Source organism: Aulonocara stuartgranti (genome assembly GCF_965226115.1).
Source record: "Aulonocara stuartgranti genome assembly, chromosome: 12".
NCBI lineage: Eukaryota > Metazoa > Chordata > Actinopteri > Cichliformes > Cichlidae > Aulonocara > Aulonocara stuartgranti.
The window spans coordinates 19,557,684-19,574,812 of NC_138948.1; the positions used below are offsets into that span (position 1 = coordinate 19,557,684).

At 40.9% G+C, this 17,129-nt stretch overlaps 1 protein-coding gene across 3 annotated transcripts in view; it reads right to left on the reverse strand.

The window, feature by feature from the left end:
• Positions 1-211: 211 nt before the first annotated feature.
• Positions 212-17,129, reverse strand: part of dnah10 (dynein axonemal heavy chain 10) — a 31,254-nt gene continuing 14,336 nt past the window's right edge. For all 3 annotated transcript variants that reach the window (XM_082554605.1, XM_082554604.1, XM_082554603.1), the window contains 47 exons: positions 16,941-17,075; positions 16,697-16,849; positions 15,379-15,567; positions 15,011-15,157; positions 14,328-14,519; positions 14,110-14,228; positions 13,877-14,035; positions 13,654-13,789; positions 13,439-13,561; positions 13,229-13,360; positions 12,881-13,097; positions 12,575-12,694; positions 12,326-12,471; positions 12,088-12,240; positions 11,746-12,006; positions 11,477-11,649; positions 11,302-11,395; positions 10,676-10,843; positions 9,920-10,108; positions 9,511-9,682; positions 9,211-9,414; positions 9,045-9,125; positions 8,734-8,931; positions 8,484-8,645; positions 8,196-8,370; positions 7,766-7,947; positions 7,506-7,642; positions 7,202-7,419; positions 6,843-7,064; positions 6,581-6,728; positions 6,155-6,434; positions 5,818-6,047; positions 5,434-5,707; positions 5,209-5,313; positions 4,954-5,108; positions 4,716-4,870; positions 4,047-4,227; positions 3,718-3,918; positions 3,152-3,361; positions 2,405-2,500; positions 2,129-2,300; positions 1,893-2,024; positions 1,556-1,767; positions 1,277-1,444; positions 976-1,156; positions 756-901; positions 212-660 (listed from right to left, as the gene is read on the reverse strand). In XM_082554605.1, coding sequence (XP_082410731.1) covers positions 514-660; positions 756-901; positions 976-1,156; positions 1,277-1,444; positions 1,556-1,767; positions 1,893-2,024; positions 2,129-2,300; positions 2,405-2,500; positions 3,152-3,361; positions 3,718-3,918; positions 4,047-4,227; positions 4,716-4,870; positions 4,954-5,108; positions 5,209-5,313; positions 5,434-5,707; positions 5,818-6,047; positions 6,155-6,434; positions 6,581-6,728; positions 6,843-7,064; positions 7,202-7,419; positions 7,506-7,642; positions 7,766-7,947; positions 8,196-8,370; positions 8,484-8,645; positions 8,734-8,931; positions 9,045-9,125; positions 9,211-9,414; positions 9,511-9,682; positions 9,920-10,108; positions 10,676-10,843; positions 11,302-11,395; positions 11,477-11,649; positions 11,746-12,006; positions 12,088-12,240; positions 12,326-12,471; positions 12,575-12,694; positions 12,881-13,097; positions 13,229-13,360; positions 13,439-13,561; positions 13,654-13,789; positions 13,877-14,035; positions 14,110-14,228; positions 14,328-14,519; positions 15,011-15,157; positions 15,379-15,567; positions 16,697-16,849; positions 16,941-17,075 — 7,950 coding nt within the window. In that variant the 3' untranslated portion in view covers positions 212-513. The remainder of the gene's footprint in view (positions 661-755; positions 902-975; positions 1,157-1,276; positions 1,445-1,555; positions 1,768-1,892; positions 2,025-2,128; positions 2,301-2,404; positions 2,501-3,151; positions 3,362-3,717; positions 3,919-4,046; positions 4,228-4,715; positions 4,871-4,953; positions 5,109-5,208; positions 5,314-5,433; positions 5,708-5,817; positions 6,048-6,154; positions 6,435-6,580; positions 6,729-6,842; positions 7,065-7,201; positions 7,420-7,505; positions 7,643-7,765; positions 7,948-8,195; positions 8,371-8,483; positions 8,646-8,733; positions 8,932-9,044; positions 9,126-9,210; positions 9,415-9,510; positions 9,683-9,919; positions 10,109-10,675; positions 10,844-11,301; positions 11,396-11,476; positions 11,650-11,745; positions 12,007-12,087; positions 12,241-12,325; positions 12,472-12,574; positions 12,695-12,880; positions 13,098-13,228; positions 13,361-13,438; positions 13,562-13,653; positions 13,790-13,876; positions 14,036-14,109; positions 14,229-14,327; positions 14,520-15,010; positions 15,158-15,378; positions 15,568-16,696; positions 16,850-16,940; positions 17,076-17,129) is intronic.

Sequence of the window (17,129 nt, forward strand, 5' to 3'; positions counted from 1 at the left end):
CTTCTCTTTGCACGATGTAATAAAACATGTCCCGTTACCTATACTGCAGAGAAAAGCTAAAAAGTTGCTTGTGGTTGCCTCTGGTTACTGTTAAAGTTTCCACTGCACGCAGCAGTTTATGATTTTTTTTTTTTTTTTTACAAAATCAGCAGAAATATTTTTCATCTGCTGACCTCTAAGAGCACGAATGGGATTCTGAGCCTACACGACACAAGTAAAAACCATTTATTTATTCATTCACAGCCTTAACATTTCAGCAGATTAGTCAACCGTAGCTTCAAAGACAAATCCCTAGAGATGTTGATCAGCCTGAAGCTACTGCCTCTGTTATGTGCTGCCATCTAGTGAGGCAAATAATTAAAGTTATAAAACAACAATAAAATAAAATGTATTACACAGGCTATGTTTAAGTATTTTTCTACATGAAGCAGGAAGCAGACATTGCTATCGTTAACTAACATTTTCAGCTGACTATGCTACAAGTAATCAGCTCAGTGGCGTTGACAGTTGTCTTTAGTCAGTGTTGAGGCACAAGCAGACTCCCTGGAGTACCCAATGAGAAAGGTGCATGGTGGTGAACAGGTCTGCCTCAAACACCAAGCCCACACCCATTGCATTCCTCCGCAACGAAGTGGTGTAGACAGGTGTCCGCAGCGTATTCTGAGGTGCAAAACACACAAAAATATCATTAAATAGATGCATTCAATAATGAGCTATAAATTAGTGTGGAGTTCTGTTGTGCTTGCTGTCCACACCTGTAGCCTGAGGCGGCGCGTCTCTATGGGGACGACTCTGAGGATGGGCAGTTCAACGATCAAAACTTTTGGTTTACTCTTCACTAAGCAGCACTTCTCTATGTCCCAGTCGGCTCCTTCCAGATACAGGCCGGACAGAAAGCAACCTGCAGGGAATGAGACTGTCAGTCTTTACAACTACTCGCTGCTCATGCTGCAAGTGATGAGCTCTGATTATTACCCTGTCTGGGTCTTTCGGCGACTTCATCCTCACTCTGGTGATGGGTAACTTCTGAGTACAGTGTTGAGAGATCCAGAGGCCACCCATTTTTCCTGCACGCAGCTTGGACCAGAGCAGTGAGGTAAGATTCAGGGATATGTAATCCTGATAGCCACATAACCTTTGGCTCGCCCTCATTCACCTGGTGAGCACAAAATACACCAACTTGAAAGTATATTCAAAGCACAAGTCATTTGTTAACTGTAAAATGTTATGGTAGAAAAATTATTTTTAAAAAAAAATTAAATGGGGTCACCCTTACCCAACAGTTATACTGCTCATATCGCCTCTTGAAATGGGACATCCAGTTACCAAGAGACTTAAGAGTGTCAGGTGCCAGCTTCTTCCAAATGACCGGAATGTGACCATTAAAAAGGGATCGAGCGACCTCGTCCAACTCGCTGCTCATCCCCACCTCACCAGCCAAGGCCTACAGCACACAGGAGAATCTAAACAAATCCCAATCGGAGCAAAGCACAAGTATACAACACCTGCAGATTAATTTACTGAGCATCTTGGGTCTTCAGCCCCTCCATCTCACCCTCTGCAGCTCAGCCAGAGAGAGCTGCATGCGGACCACCAGTTTGTTAAAGCGCTCTAGTTCCTGAAGGAGAACCACCGAGGTCGGAGAAATGTCCATGCCAAACTTTTTCCGGATCACATCCATGTCGAATAACTGTGGGAGCTTGTTCTGAATGTCCTGGGCCACCTGGCTGATGTACTCATCCCTGCTGATGTGTCCACCAGATTCACCTGAGATATGAGAGAGTATTTATCAGCCACTAAGAAGAAAGCATATGGAAATAAATAAATGCTTCTACTTCTGAAAAACAGGATATATTACTTCAAGGGATGAGCTGAAAGATGCGAAATCATACCTGTCTGAGGTTGAAGGTCTATCAGGTGAGTCCACATCTCCTTAACTGCATTTGTGTAGTATCCTATCTCCGCGTTGGAATGGAGACCCATAACCTCTGGTGTGTTTGCCAGTGGCATGGCTTCAATCTCATCTGTAGCACATTAACAGCATAAAGCATTAAATGATGACAGAAAATTTCCCCCCTCCCCTTTTTATGAGTGAGAGAATTTGAGAAATAAGAAAACAACTGCTGACCAACATAGACGTTTTTTGGTCCAGTTGGAGGGATTTTGTAATCTACATCTTTGTTTTTGAAGAAGTGGAACTGCCGGAAAGTGTAGAAGAGGAAGTCTCCAAAGTACTCATCCATGTAGACAGTCAAGATCCTGCGGTCAAAGCTATCTATTGCTCGGCCGCCATACATTACCTGACAAAACATTATAAATTACACCAAACTTACAGCATGTAGTAGTAGTATAACAGATGCACACTATTCAAATGTACAATATAAACGAATTCACCCCCACTAACCTCCCCAGTAAGATATTTAAGACTTCCCCAGGGTATATTGATGTCTCCTTGGTCATGAGCTTTTGTCAGATAGGTGTTCAGGATCTCCATACACACCTGTCAGAGCACAGATACTATGTTTAAACTACTGAAAAGTGAAATACAGCAAATATTATACCACTCATAAACTAATTTAAAATATACCGGTCAAAGGTTTTAGAGCAACCTAGTTCTTCCAGTTATTTATTGCAATTCAAGTCATTCAAGTCCAATGAATAGCTTGAAATGGTACAAAGGTAAGTGGTGAACTGCCAAAGGTAGAAAAGAAAAAAAGGTAAGGTGACTACAATTTGAAAAATAATGTACATTTTAGAATTATACAAAAAGGCCTTTTTCAGGGAACATAAAATGGGTTAACAATTTAAAGTTGTTCTGCATCAACTTCTGCAACAGATATGGGGAGAACTTTCTGAAGAATATTTGATTTCTATTGTAGAAAGAAATGTGTGTTCAGCTGCTATATCTGCCAAAGGTGGAGACTTAGATGAGTCAAAAGTTTAGAATACATTATTGTCTATAAATTGATTCCATGATTTCTTTTTTAACTCCAGTTCCTTATTTGTACTATTCTTTTATATCAGAGTTCAATGAGACATTAAACTGCATAATTTTCAATTAAAGAAAATGGAAAAATTGGGGTGTTCTAAAACATTTGACCGGTAGTGTAAACATACTTTCAAAATAATCTTAGACTAATGTGCAACTTACAGAAAAGTCAGACTCGCTGAAGTCGTATGGGACATTCCAGCCAATTTTTCCATATTTCCGTCTCTCTTGCACCACAGCATGGAAGAAGGCAAGAACAAACACCAGGCTGGAGAACGCAGGGTGCGGGCATGTGGTCAAGGCCTCATGGGAGATTTTAGAGTATGTGGCTCTCATGTTAAGCTTGAGGCCGTTGGGGGGCTCTGTCACTACCTGCACACAACAATGAAGGAATACTGTCATACCATCTGTTACTTCTGAAGCATCTCTGCTTCTTAGAAGCAGTCCTTTAAGACTTCTTTTTCCAGTACAATAGAAATATTCTACTATTAACATGTTAATAGGTTCTTAATGCAGTCTCATCTGCCATGAAACATCAATTTCTATAAAAGATAGTTGACATGTAAAGGGAATGTGTAACTGTTTTATCACCTGACTTTACTGGAAATGGAGTTATGTCATATTCCCAGTTAAAACCATTCAAATACAGCACCAATGTGAGGAAGTCCTTCCACTTACAAACATCTACAAAAAGTCTTTACTGAAGGTAAAGAGAATGTGTGTTTCACCTTTAGAGATTTCTGAAGTATGCCAATGGGAAAATCTTTAATGGGGTTGGTGGTGATCCATAAGCGGAAGTTAGGGTTGGGCTTGGTGATTCTCTCTAAGGCCTTTTCCAGTTCCTTCAGCCACTTTACCAGCAGATGGCAGTTCTGTAGCATCAGCCACTGACCTCGAGAGGCTGCCTTCTCCAATAAATCTAGTGCCACCTTTACCCCGGGTACAGAAAACAATTATGTTCAACTTCATCCCTTTTTAATGTTATTCAATGTGATTACTTGGTAATCCATATATTCATATAGATATGCCGTGATATAGGAAAAAAAGTATTGAGTACCTTCTCTTGGCCTTGGCCCATTGCAAGGAACTTGAACTTGCCTCCAAAGCCTGATCTGGCTGCTAGTTTCATGAGGTCACCGGCTGGGTCAGAGCCAGGGCTCAAGATGAAGACAATGGGGGAGAAAGGTGTGCTCTGATCATAAATTGCATCAAAGCTGATCACAGGGGGTTGAACATATCTGAGCAGAAATACAATAAGAAACATCTGTAAGCGCAGAATGTTTCAATATTCACACAGTCATCTATACTTTGTTCACAGGAGTGGATTATATGTACAGACTGTATATACTGTATACACAATGACACGATCTGTGCAAAAGTTTTAGCAACTTTACCGCAGCTCTTTAGATTCTTAGCCATGTGTTATCAAAGACATGTGTGACTAAAACTCTGCAGCGATCTCAGACATCCATCCAGGGAAACAAGAAGTACAAAGTGTCACCCTGCACTGAGCTTTCCTAAAAATCTGTTCTCGTAGGAGTTAAAAGAAAAACTACCTGCCAGGTACCTTAAACAACTAAACAAAATTGTAAAAGCTGGTATTTTTATGGGTGAAGAGTTCACACCAAATACTGATTTGATATAAATGATTTTGTTGTTTTTCAGTCTACTTCCCTCTGAGTAAGGATAGTCAAAAAATGAAAAATTACAGTACAAAAAGTTTCACCTCTCTCCCATGATAACAGTGATATAGTCAGTGACAGCTCTATAGACTCTATCAACCCGGAAGCAGCGCAGCAACAGCAGCTTCTGAAAGGCAGACAGGTTCCCCTTGTATTTCATGGGAAACGGAGCCTGTTCTGGTCCATCCAAGTCGTACCACTGAAGAGAAAAAGAGTGTGAGTTACACTCACAGTTGATTCAGAGGTATGGCTGTAGTGAGTTCTGTCCCTGTGGCCACTTACAGATTGCCATTCAGTGGGATGTTTCTCGATGTCATCAGGCAGAGAGCTGAACTGTTCGGGAAAGAGCTCTGCAAGTTTCACAATGTCTTCCCAGCCCTGATCGGCAAGCCAATCACACGGCTTTTTGCGCTGGCTTTTTTCCAGGGATAGATTACCTTTATACACGAGATGGAAATGTGCTTTGAACATTGTGTTTTCGTGTGCACAGTTGATCACTATTGTATGTACTATATTGTACTTCTCTGAATAGCTCACCTTTTATAAAGAACTCCAACTCCTCCTGAGGTACCCTCCCTTCTGCCTGCTCGATCTTGATGGTCATGTTAAAAGAAAAGAGCAACTTGTGGCTCTCAAACAATCCTGGGGATAAGAACTCAGTTATGGTTATAAAATCTACAAAATAATTATAAATTCCTTTAAAAACAGACTTTTTTCCTGCCCCTCACATGGTTCACTATTATTCCACCTTAAATATTTTACCTGTGCAGCCATAGTTATAAACGCTGTATGTCAAAGTGTTCATGATGTTCTTTAGTCTGTTGGGAAGGGAGGGGTCTGGCACTGATTTCCGCAGTGAAAAGTCAAACACTTCTAGGTAGGAGGCAAGTGAGTACTGGTACATGCTGTTCACCACAGCCATTTCTGTCAGCACGAAGAACAGGATAGCGCCACGCTTGGCTGCAGGACGGTAGCCATCTCTAAGTTTATCAATGTCCTTGGACGTCTTCTCAGCCAACTTTAGTTTCTCAAATACCTGATGATCACAATGTCAAACATGAAGAAACAAACAAACTGGGATTTGTGACTTCAGTTAAATAATATTCCGCCACAACTTTTACTCTTTATGCATAAGCCAATACCAACCTCACTGGCTTTCAGCTTCGTCTTTTCCAGTGTTTCAATGAGCTCTGTGTTGTCCAACATGTTGCCTGTAGATGTGGCCAACTCTCTGAGCAAGGTGTCTCCGAGGTTTTTAAGCAGCTTCTTGTTGTTACTTGTCTCTTGGATTAAACATTCTCGCTGCTCCTCTAGCTCCTTCTTCTCAAACCCCATGATAACACTCAACAGCTGGTCTTCCAGACCCTTAAGGGTCACTGTACGTAAAAAGATGCAAAAAGATGGGGAAGAAGCAAACATACAATTTAGACCCTGTGGTTTAAGGATACAGATGAAATCTGACCAGTACGCAAAAACATCTTACCAGTATAGTTAATGACCATGGCTTTTCCAAACACAGATGGAGAGTATTTAGGGTTAGCTAAATTAGTGTTGAGGTAGAGTTTAAAATTGGGATCGTAGTCGACCTCTTTGTCACCCAACATGATGACCTGTCTTCCCTCTGCTCCTTTCACATTCTTCTCCAGGACATTGTCAATCACTGGGTCGATGTATTCATCCACATCTTGGAAAAGGAATGGGAACCCGTACTTGATGGCCATCTCTAGTTGTTTCAGGAAGTCAGGATCATTGAAAGATGAGACCTGGGACAAAATTGATGATCACACTTTCAGGTCTGCAAGTCATAAACCTCTGTTTGTCGAATCTGGTGATACAGGGGCTGTCAGTAATGGGAGGCTGCATAAAGCAGTCATCCCAGAACATCAATGAGCATTAAATCTTTCCGTACCTTGAGGTTATTGTTTTCTTCCTTCTTCTTAATCCAGTTGAGGGCTTGTTGCTGGGGGTCAATACACATGGGAAATCGACTCCCTCTGGTTGTGAGAATCCCGTTCTGCACGGACAATTCATCTGGAGGCAAACCCTCTGAGCCCCATCTAACACAGGGTAGACACATAGTTAGGCCATTAATTAGCATACTAATTGTCATTATTTGATAGAGAAAAGTCAGATTCTACAGCATTTATTAGCAAGTTACGCAACAACTTCACCTGCTGATTTCGACCTCATCAGTAAGAAGGTTTTCTACTTTGAAAGGCTGGCTCAAGGGGATGCCTCTCTCCTGCACATCTTTAACCCACTTTTGGTATACCATCTCATTCCTGAAGTCCCAGCTGAATGCCCCTTCATAGCTCAGAAATGCAGCAGCAAGCAAACAGTCACCCAAGAGACGCACACGCCGCTGCTTCAATCCCTCCAAATCATTTGTCCACCTAAGTTGGGAGTATGTAGAAGGGGTGAAAAATAATTGGTAGAGACAGGGGGGAAAAAGAAAAAACAGGGGGTTTAAAATTAAAAATCAACCTGTTAAAGGGTTGGTTAGTAAGTGCTGCATGTTTTTCAACCTCACCGTTCATTCTCAGAGCTCAGCCCAGAGATGAGTTTGTCAGCAGCTATCAGTCTCCTCTCCATCACCTCAGCCTCCTCCTGCAACTGCTGCTTCTCGCAAATAGCAGCTTGGTATTTCTTACTAAGAGTCTGCAATTCTTTCTGGATGTTGTTGAGCTCATTCTGAATGCACTCCAGCTCCCGCTTACTCTGAAAGAAGTTCCTCTCTAGGCGAGCCACCTGAAAATAAGAAGGCAATACATCAGTTTAAGCTGTGTTTCGTCCAAAACAGGAAAATTCAATGGCGATTTAATAAACTTAATAACCTTTTCTCTTTTGGGTTTTATCTCCCTGGCAACATCACAGTAACCCACGATTGCCTCGACAAACTTGAGCATTCCTGAGCCGGCCTTACTGATGGCCTGCATTTCCTCAAAGCTTGTGTGGAGGTTCTTTAGATAGCCTAGCCAGAAAGAGAAGAAAACAAAAAGTGGAGCATCTGTCAAATTCAATTAGCACTCTCTTGCACAGTATACTAGCACCATTACTTGTTTTTACTTTTGTACTCAACGTAAATTCAACTTACCCTTGACTGTCCTGACCTGGTTGTTAGTGATCGCATCACAATCCATCTCCATCAGGGAGCGCAGGAAGTTCGCTTCTGACATCATCCCTTTTGCTGACTGCCAACTGATTTCTTTGTTGCCACGCAACACCAGGATGCACTCGCAAACCACCTGCACCTGTTTGGGTGGCTTGGCAAATGATCTTCACATTGGACCAACAGGAAAAAGCCGATAAAGGGAAAACACTGATTAAAAGAGGACTTAATTGTCATGATAAGCAATGGCTGTGCATCAATGACGACTCATTAAGGTCTCTTGAAAATGAACCGCTCTGCACTGTCCAGTATTCCTTTTCAGGGTTTATGTTATCCAAGAGCCAAATGTAATTTACATGTAATGTATTTCTACAACAGAATGAAAAGAATGTTCTTCATAAGGAGCACAGTTTACCGGATCTCTGTTACATCAGATTTTTCCAGGTCTTGCAGGGCATTACGTGCGGCCTCTAATGCTGGCAGAGCTTCAGCTAAGGAACTCTCAGCTTCTTTCTTCTCAACAGCTATGACTTTATTTTGCTCCTCAATCTCTTTAGCTTTGTCTTCTGCCAGAACCTTTTTTTCCTCAGCTAGAAAAGAAAGTTATTGATAAGTGGTTTGAACTAACTGCACTTAATTTCCATTTGAAGACTACAGGATACTGTATTAATGAAGGCCATACGGCAGGCAAGTGTTTACTAACCTACTGTTGTGTTGGCGGCAATCTCATCCAGCAGGGCTTCACATGCCGTGGACTTTTCAGCCAGGACAACTTTCTGATCTGCCAGCTTGACGTTCAGTTCAGCCAGCTGTTCACTGGCTTCCTTCAGTTTATCCAAACCTCCCTCCAGATGCTTGCACTGAGCTAGAACAGAAGAAGACACATTAACGGTCTCTAATGCACACTAACTCCAACAGAAACCCTGCATTTACAACAGGTTTCATTCCCTCACCGAGAATAAATTGGTCTTTTTCCTCTAAGAGTTTGGAATAGGTGTTAATAAAGTCCAAGTAGTTCTTTGGAGTTACATGGTTGCAGCGTCTGAGTTTTTGCTGGAATAGCTTGCTGTAGTGATCCACAGAGCCGTGGACCATGCATACATGATCTATAACAGCTGCAGAGTGTGCATCTGGTATCATCGGACTTTCACCTGTGGAAGGACAATAATAATATAACATTTCAACTGTCTTACTGAAACACCTGTTTTAAAATAAACATTTTCCACGACAAATACATATAATAGAAGTAAGTTTAATTACACACCAAGAAAAGACTGAGCTACTGCAAGTAATGCCTGCGGAGGCCATGGAAGGAACCAATCTATTACAGTGTTGTTCATCAGTCCTGGGAGAAATAAGAAGTACGTCGGGTTAATAAAACTAATTTATAAACTATATTAAGTCAATTGAAGCCTGACCAAATATTTCACCTGGGAAGTTCCTGCAGCGTGTCCTCAGGGTATCTCCCACTGGAGACATGCCTAAAACAATGTGTAGATTGTTGGCACTCTTGTTAACAAAGTACTGCCACACACTGTCTTTAGAGGGATCTGATCCCATTGTAAGAGCTTCGTCTCGAAGCTGGTTGAGAATGGATTCTTTCTCATCATCGGGAAACAATGCAGGAACAATGCCTATAAATAGAGTGCATGGTGAGAGCACTGCAGCTGTAGCTTTTAAGAGAGATAAATAGAGAGTGAGGAGGTCAGGAGATTATAGTCATATCCAACCTGAGGTAAGCATGTTGTTAATGAGCTCCAAGAAGCCTTCCTCAGCAACGTGAGCATCAGTAAAAAGAAACACGGTCTTCTTATTCTCAATGCCAAGCTTCAAGTACAGAGTTTTTAGGTCTTCACGGAGGTTAGACTCACTGTATCCTCTGCTCAGCGTTATCTCAAATACCTGGGGAAAGCAGATCCAAAAATCTAAAGCTGGAAATGTATTTGTGAAGAAGGTTTAGCACTGCTTAACATTGAAAGCCCTCATGTAGTAGCCTTACAGTTACAAGATTGCAGCTTTCACATCCCAAGACATGTTAGTAAAATTCATTTGCATTGCTTAAAATGTAATTTTAGTGTATATGACACTTGTTAGTGACAGTCATTTGCCCTTCGCCACACCAATCATGAATTTTACCACCTCACAGCCAGCAGCAAAGGCAGCCAGCTTGGTAAGGGACTGCTTGCCAGAGCCCCCCACACCAACAAGCAGAGCATGGCCGCGATCAATACGGATGATGCGGTGAACCCGGGTCAGATGTTCCAGAGCATCGTCAAAGAGCACTAGGTTCATCCTCGATTTGCTCTCATTGTATTCCTCTAAGATTTCCTGCAGAATTACATAACACAGTGATCTGTTAAAGGAGTATAACAACTATAACAAATGCCAAAACATACTCTTACATTATTTTATTTTGTTGACTTTATAAGACAGTTACAGAGAAGAGCTACAGGAAAGTGGAGGGAGAGAGAAAGAGAAATGCAGCAAATGGCCACAGTTCAGACTTGAACACGGGCCAGCCACTCTCCACCATGCAGCATGTGGTTGGCTGCTCATCCCAGTGAATCAAACCGGCAGTATTACTTCACTTTTCTGTCTGAGACCCCACACCTCCACCAAGATGAACATTTTCCCCCAGAATAGTTTGTAATATTTTCTTGAAAACATCAAGATTTGTTTAACCTGGTATGTATAAGATACAACGTGAAAACTAAATATTGTCCTACCTCACATTAGCAGACAATCCTTACAGAAATATCTCCTGGCCCAAGCCACACCTCTGCTAAAATGTTCACGCAAACTCATTTATACTTTTGGAGTAACTCTGATAACAAACATACAAATAAACAAATCAATCTAACCATATGACCACTTGGGTTAAGGTAATAACTTTACCTGAAACAGGGCTTTTGAAGCATCATAGTCTTGTATGTCCTCATACACCCTTGGTTCAGTATCACTGAGGGCTGTCCTATAGTCTCCAAAAAGAATTGGGTCTCTCATAACTGCCTCCATGTCTGACTTAAAATGCTCCTCAGTCATGTTGTTTATGTGCCTTTGGACCTTGGGGAAAAAAACACACATCTTCAGTATCAGTATCTATCAGTAGATTTTGAGTCTTATTGTTACATCCAACATGGAACCAATTACCCACTTAGTATTTGCCTTTTTAATTAAATTCAGTTTAACAAATTTTATTTATATAGTGCAAAATCACAACAAAAGCTGCCTCAAGGCGCTATATAGTGTAAGCTAAAGATCCTACAATAACACAAAGAAAACAGAGGAAAACCCAACAATAATATCCATGATCCATTTTGAGCAAGTGTTTTTGCAACAGTTGGAAGGAAAAAACTCCCTTTTAACAGGAAGAAACCTCAAGCAGAACCAGTCTCATGGAGAGGTCTGCCACGACCCGTTGGGGGTTAGTGGAGGAAGACAGGAGAAAGACAGTTTTGCCTTTAGTCATTAAAAAGGAGAATTCACATTAAACATCTGCTAATATTATTAGTAAATATTACCAAAGCTTTGTCAGTTTCATCAATGAGTCTGTCATGGAAGATTCTCAAGCACTCATTTCTCCACACACGTACAAACTGGGCTACAGTCAAAAACCTGTAAGTCAGAGAAAGGAAAGACATTTAGGATCACAGACCTCTGTCAGTCTGTCACAAGAGTGAATATGCTAGATTAGACCTGTCCGGTTTGGTGAGGGTGAGTCCATTGTACACTCTTGACAGGTCTCTCAGGTTGAAGATGTAGTGGAATTTGGAGGGAGTGGGTGGCATATCTTTGATGATGGTGTTGTAGAGCTCCAGTGTGCAGGACGTGACCTGATCACAAACTTTCTGTATGGTGTCCTCAAACAGCTAAAATGTTTTATCACGTACAAATTGGAGAATTAAAGTGATGCAGATGGTTGAGATTTCAATATGTTTTGATTTATATGTGAAAGAGGTACTCACTCTGGTGTGGCCTTTTAAAATAGAACCGTAGATAAGGTGGAGGGACTCCATTGTAGGGAAGGGGACGCTAAAGACACTGAAGAGTGAGATGAAGCGAGGATCCACCTCGTTTCGCCCACCTCCTGCCATTCCCATGGCAGCAATAAAGCCAAGATCCTTGAGGATTTTGAAGTTAAGCTCCTTTCCTCTGTCATATATGCCTCCTCGATCCAAAAGCAGCTTTAGAAGCGCAATAGGCTGCTGTGTGCCATAGTTATCCACCTGCACAAGTGTATTACAGTCATTTCAAACATGTAAGCACTATCGCACTTTAAAGAATAAAAGACTACTTAAAACAGGTACCTTTGGCATATTCATGTCATCCATAAAGATCAGGAGTCTCTTCCCCATGGGAGGTCCATAGGTCTCTTTAGTCCTTTTCTCCACATTGGCTTCGAGGTTTCTCTGCAGATCCAATGATGTTGTTCTGGAGGAGAAGTTGATGACAAGAGTACTCTGGGAACAGAAAGAAAGACATTTAAACCCATATGACAAAGAAATATATGTACATACTGTGTGTACAGTAAGATGTACAACTTACACTTGTTTCTGCATTAATATTCTTCAGAAAGTTATGAATAGTGGCAGTCTTGGAAGTGCCAGACTCTCCAACCAGTAGCAGCGGCCTCTTTATCTTCACCATCTGCTCCAGGATCCAACTGGTTCTTGTTGTGTCAATAGTTGGCACTAAAGAGAGAATGAAGGTACCAAGGCAGAAATGTATAATTCATGATGCATGTATTTACACCTATGTTGCCCAGTTTTCACAGTATACAGACAAGACCTTTACCTAGGATATCAATGAACTTCATTTCAGGGCTGTGGATGTATTTGGGGACCAGAGAATTCCAGGGAACCCACTTCCCCTGTGTTCCATCAAAGTGAAAATCATACAAGGTTGGGAGGCATCCTATATGGATGAAGTCACTTCGTTAACAATATTAAGTAAAACAGTTTAAAAACTGGCACAAATACCTGTGAAAAAGGTTTATCATAGTTCTTTTTTTCTCCATAAATCATTAATCAATCCACTATAAACCCAAGAGAATGAATGGTCATTTTCACCATAAAATAAGAAGAAATCGTCCCCTTTTACCTGGGATCTCGCCAGGCCCAGCCAGGGCTTTCTCATCATGAACTGTAGGTAGGCAGGACAGCTTTTTGATGAACTCATCAAACTGGATCCTACCACTCTCCAGCAATGTAGCCCCAAGTGAACAGTACAGAGCTTCCAGAAAGTAACACTCCAGGACTTCGGGAGTGCTGTTTTCACTCTCAAGAAGTGCATCCAGTGTTAAGCACAACTGAGTGACCTAAACACACATATCATGCATAGTTAGTTCAAGTTCAGGTTATGAGACTATACCATTAATTCCATTCATTTCTTCTTATTTAAATACAATCAAGTGCAAAGGAGCATTTACAGTGGATGAGATTATCCTACCATATTCAGATCTGTCTGGGGGACAACAGTCTTAAGTTTCTCTCCTTGTTTCCCATCAACAACACCATCCACAATCATGTCAATAGAGCTGTGGACATATTTCTCAAACAGACTATTAAGCACTTCTTGTTCCTAGACAAAAAAAAGAGACAACAGTATTTAAAAGTCTAGAGAAGTATGCATTTTAAACAGTGATTTTGTTTCTCAAACCTTATCAGGTCTGCTGTTCACCCATCTTTGCCAGAATGGGGTATATCGCAGGTTTTTAGGATCAACAAATACCATTCCACAGCGGGAAACAGTAGCTGGGGAAGCATACTGCAGATCTCCAACCTGTGTGGGTAGTTTTCTTACATTAAGCTTTCTTTGAGGCACAATCCAGGCAATTGTATTCTACTAACAGAAATCTTGAAATTCAGACAAACCTCAAACAGCAGAGCACAGTGACTTTGTAAACGGATCCTTTCTCCATTGGCTAGAGTCAGAAGCTTGTTGTCATCCATCACTGAGTTCATATTTTCGACCCACAGAGCATCCACATCCCCATCAAACAGGATGTACCTGTTTGTCAAAGAGCAGGTGATTTACAGAAATGATTTCTTGTTATCCTAAATGGATGATTACATGCCTTCTAAAAATATTGTCTACCTCCTGTCTTTTTTGTCAGTAGGCTTGTTAATTTCACGGAAGATGTTGGATAGAATCCCATCAGTCCAGTCTCGCGTGTCTGGGTCCAGAATACCATAAAGTTCAATCACGCTCATGGCTTTAGGGTTCAGAGGATACAGTTTGGTTTGCAGTCCCATTCTGATGGTGAGATAGATTAAAAGTTACTACTGTTCACACAAAAGATCAGAGAGACAATGTAAAGTTAAACTGACTTTGTCTGAGCTTGACATAATGTGTTGATCACCACTGATTTTCCTCCACCTGTTGGACCCACAATCATTGTAGTGTGCCGTGTCATCATTGTCTCATACATCTGCACCACTTTATCCACCTGAAACAACAGATGGATGCAACAGTTTACTGTTGACACATTTAAACAGCAAAACTTTGCTAGAAATTGATAGACAACATCAAATATGAGACTTTGCACCTGGTTGGGTAGTATGACATATTTTTTGTCCTCCAGGGTCTGTTCCACAGCATCATTGAAGTTGGGATAGCGAACACGGGGGCAATCAAGCCCAGGGAACAGGTCTGAGATCAGCCCGAGGAACAGAGGGACATCCTCAAACACAAACTTGGGTAGGTTCATGTCCCTGAGAGCCCGCATCAACACCACATCCTGTTGTCAGAGGGATAGACATAAATACATAAACTGAACGACGGAATGAATGAAAAAGAATTTATGCATTTATACATCAACTTCATAATATTTCAGTATTGAAAATACTGAAAAAATAAAAAACGAACCTATAAAATTGTTGCACACAAATATTTTTTGAACATGGGGGCTATGTAACAATAGTTTAATGAAGGACAGTTTTCAGTACAAATAACAGCTCCAACTTTTGTGTAAAATAATAAGAATTAAACTATTGATAAACAAATATAAGATTTGCACCTCTATCTTACATTCTCTGTGTCATCTTAAAAAAAGAAATTTTGGATGATACAGGACAAATTGAGCATTTGGTAACCTTTACAAATGTCCAACATATTCCTAGGATAAATCAACCTTCAACTTTTACCTGAGAAGTCACAAATAGCAACTTGGTTTTCTGTCAATTTAAAAAAAAAGAAAAAGAAAAAGTTTTATTTGTTATTTTTCTGTACCTCGCTCAGCTCAGGTGAGCTTCTCTTCAGCTCTCCTGCCATCACTAGGACAGACTTGAGAGCGCGCAGGCCGAAGTCATAATGAGACTGCTTGGACAGCTGTTCACGAGCCAGCTTATAAAGTACGGTCATTTTCTTTGCCAGCACCTGAAAAGAACAGAAGTAGAGACACATTAATAACACTATTATCAGTCAAAAGTCAAAATCTCCAAGTTATCTATTTTCATATGCATTTTTTGTACTATTTAACAATATAAAGTAATACAATATAACCTGTGCGTGTACATAGTTTATGATGCATTTCTTGCAGTACAGCTGACAGCATGTGCAAATGAAATCAAATGCAAGTTCATGGGTGCATGTAGTACCTTGGCCATTAGGAAACCCTCAGAGAAGAGCATAATCTCGCAAATCTGCTGCAGGTCCGGCACAATGACCACCACAGGCCTGAAGAGAGCTTTGACGGATTCAGGCAGCTCTGTACGTCCTGCATAACCAGGGTTCATAGTGATGAAAATTCCTATGCGGTCATCCAAGTTGATCTCTTGCCCTTCAAACTGATGCGTATAGGGAGATGGAAGGTGTTTAGGTGTAATACATATATAATGCATACATGAAAAATATATATTTATTACTGGTCCCCAGAGATGGGCAGTAACGCGTTACTTGTAACATGTTACTGTAATCTGATTACTTTTTTCAAGTAACGAAGAAAATAAGGGATTACTATTGCAAAAACGGTAATTAGATTACCGTTACTTTCCCGTAGGAACGCTGCGTTACTGCGTTACTAAAACCGTGATTTTTTGCGAGAATGTCTCACGACAGTGACGTAAGCGAGTGCGCCGTTAGTGACAACAGCTGTCTGCAGATCAACAATGGATCACATAACGATTGTGGGAGAGAGTATGAGCGTGCAGCGTTTAAAGCGTGGAAGTACTGACCTTACTTTGAGTTTGATTCCATAAAAAGTGACAAAAACATTAGCGTCCATTGTGCGTGGGAAGAAAACTTCTTTTTACAGCGAAAAAAAACCCTAAACTTCCAAGCAAGCACCGAGTGCGCCATGACGTAATGGGAAACTCACAGAGGAAGTCGCGGATTCTTCAACTGACCGCGGCACACCTGCACCAGGGTAAACCTCCGCCTACCGCAGTCCTGCTTTACAGGTGAAAATAGAGCAACAGCACCGCTGAGTCTTTGACTTTATTTATGTTCTCCTGTGTTTTACTTGCATCTATTTGAAAGAGTGAGTGTAAACACAAAAAATATTTTATTTTATGTGCTGGAATGTGCAGAAAATAGGTTTAAATGTTAAACTAATTTATTCAAGTCAGGGAATGTTGCATATAATTAAATTTTTGCTTGATGCATAAAGTTAAAAGATTAAAACTGATAAAACAAGTTAAAAAAAGAGACTTTTCCATTTGATTACATTTTGTATGATGGATTATGTAGAAAAAGTAGAATTGGGCTGAAAGATCTATCGCTTTATCACCTCTTCAGGTTGTAAATCGTGTTTTTAAAAAGTAACTAAGTAACTAAGTAATTAATTACTTTTGAAAATAGTAATCAGTAAAGTAATGGGATTACTTTTTGGGGGAAGTAATCAGTAATTAGTTACTGATTACTTTTTTCAAGTAACTTGACCAACACTGCTGGTCCCACATAACTAAACAGACTTACATAAAACCTGTTAAGGTGTAGAATGAGAGCATTGCGGATAGTCTGGATTTGGGAGGAGATCACTGACAACACTGAGGCATCGATACGATTGAACTCATCAAAGCAGCCCCAAGCTCCGCACTGTGCAAGGCCAGACAAGATCTTGCCCACTGCCTGGACACAAAGGGAGAGGACATTCACGTAAAAAGCTAGAGTGATGACAAGTGATGACTGCACTTTTTTAAATCCCAGAAAAGCTTCTTACCAAGTAGTCCATGCCCTCACCACAGTTTGTAACAACACAGAGCAGGCCCAAAGCCTTAGCCAGATCCTTGGTGGACTCTGTCTTTCCTGTACCAGCAGGTCCAGCAGGAGCTCCACCCAAGTACATGGACAGTGCCTTCATCCCAAATACACATGGACAGGCATGTTTTAGTCGAAAAAATGTACATGC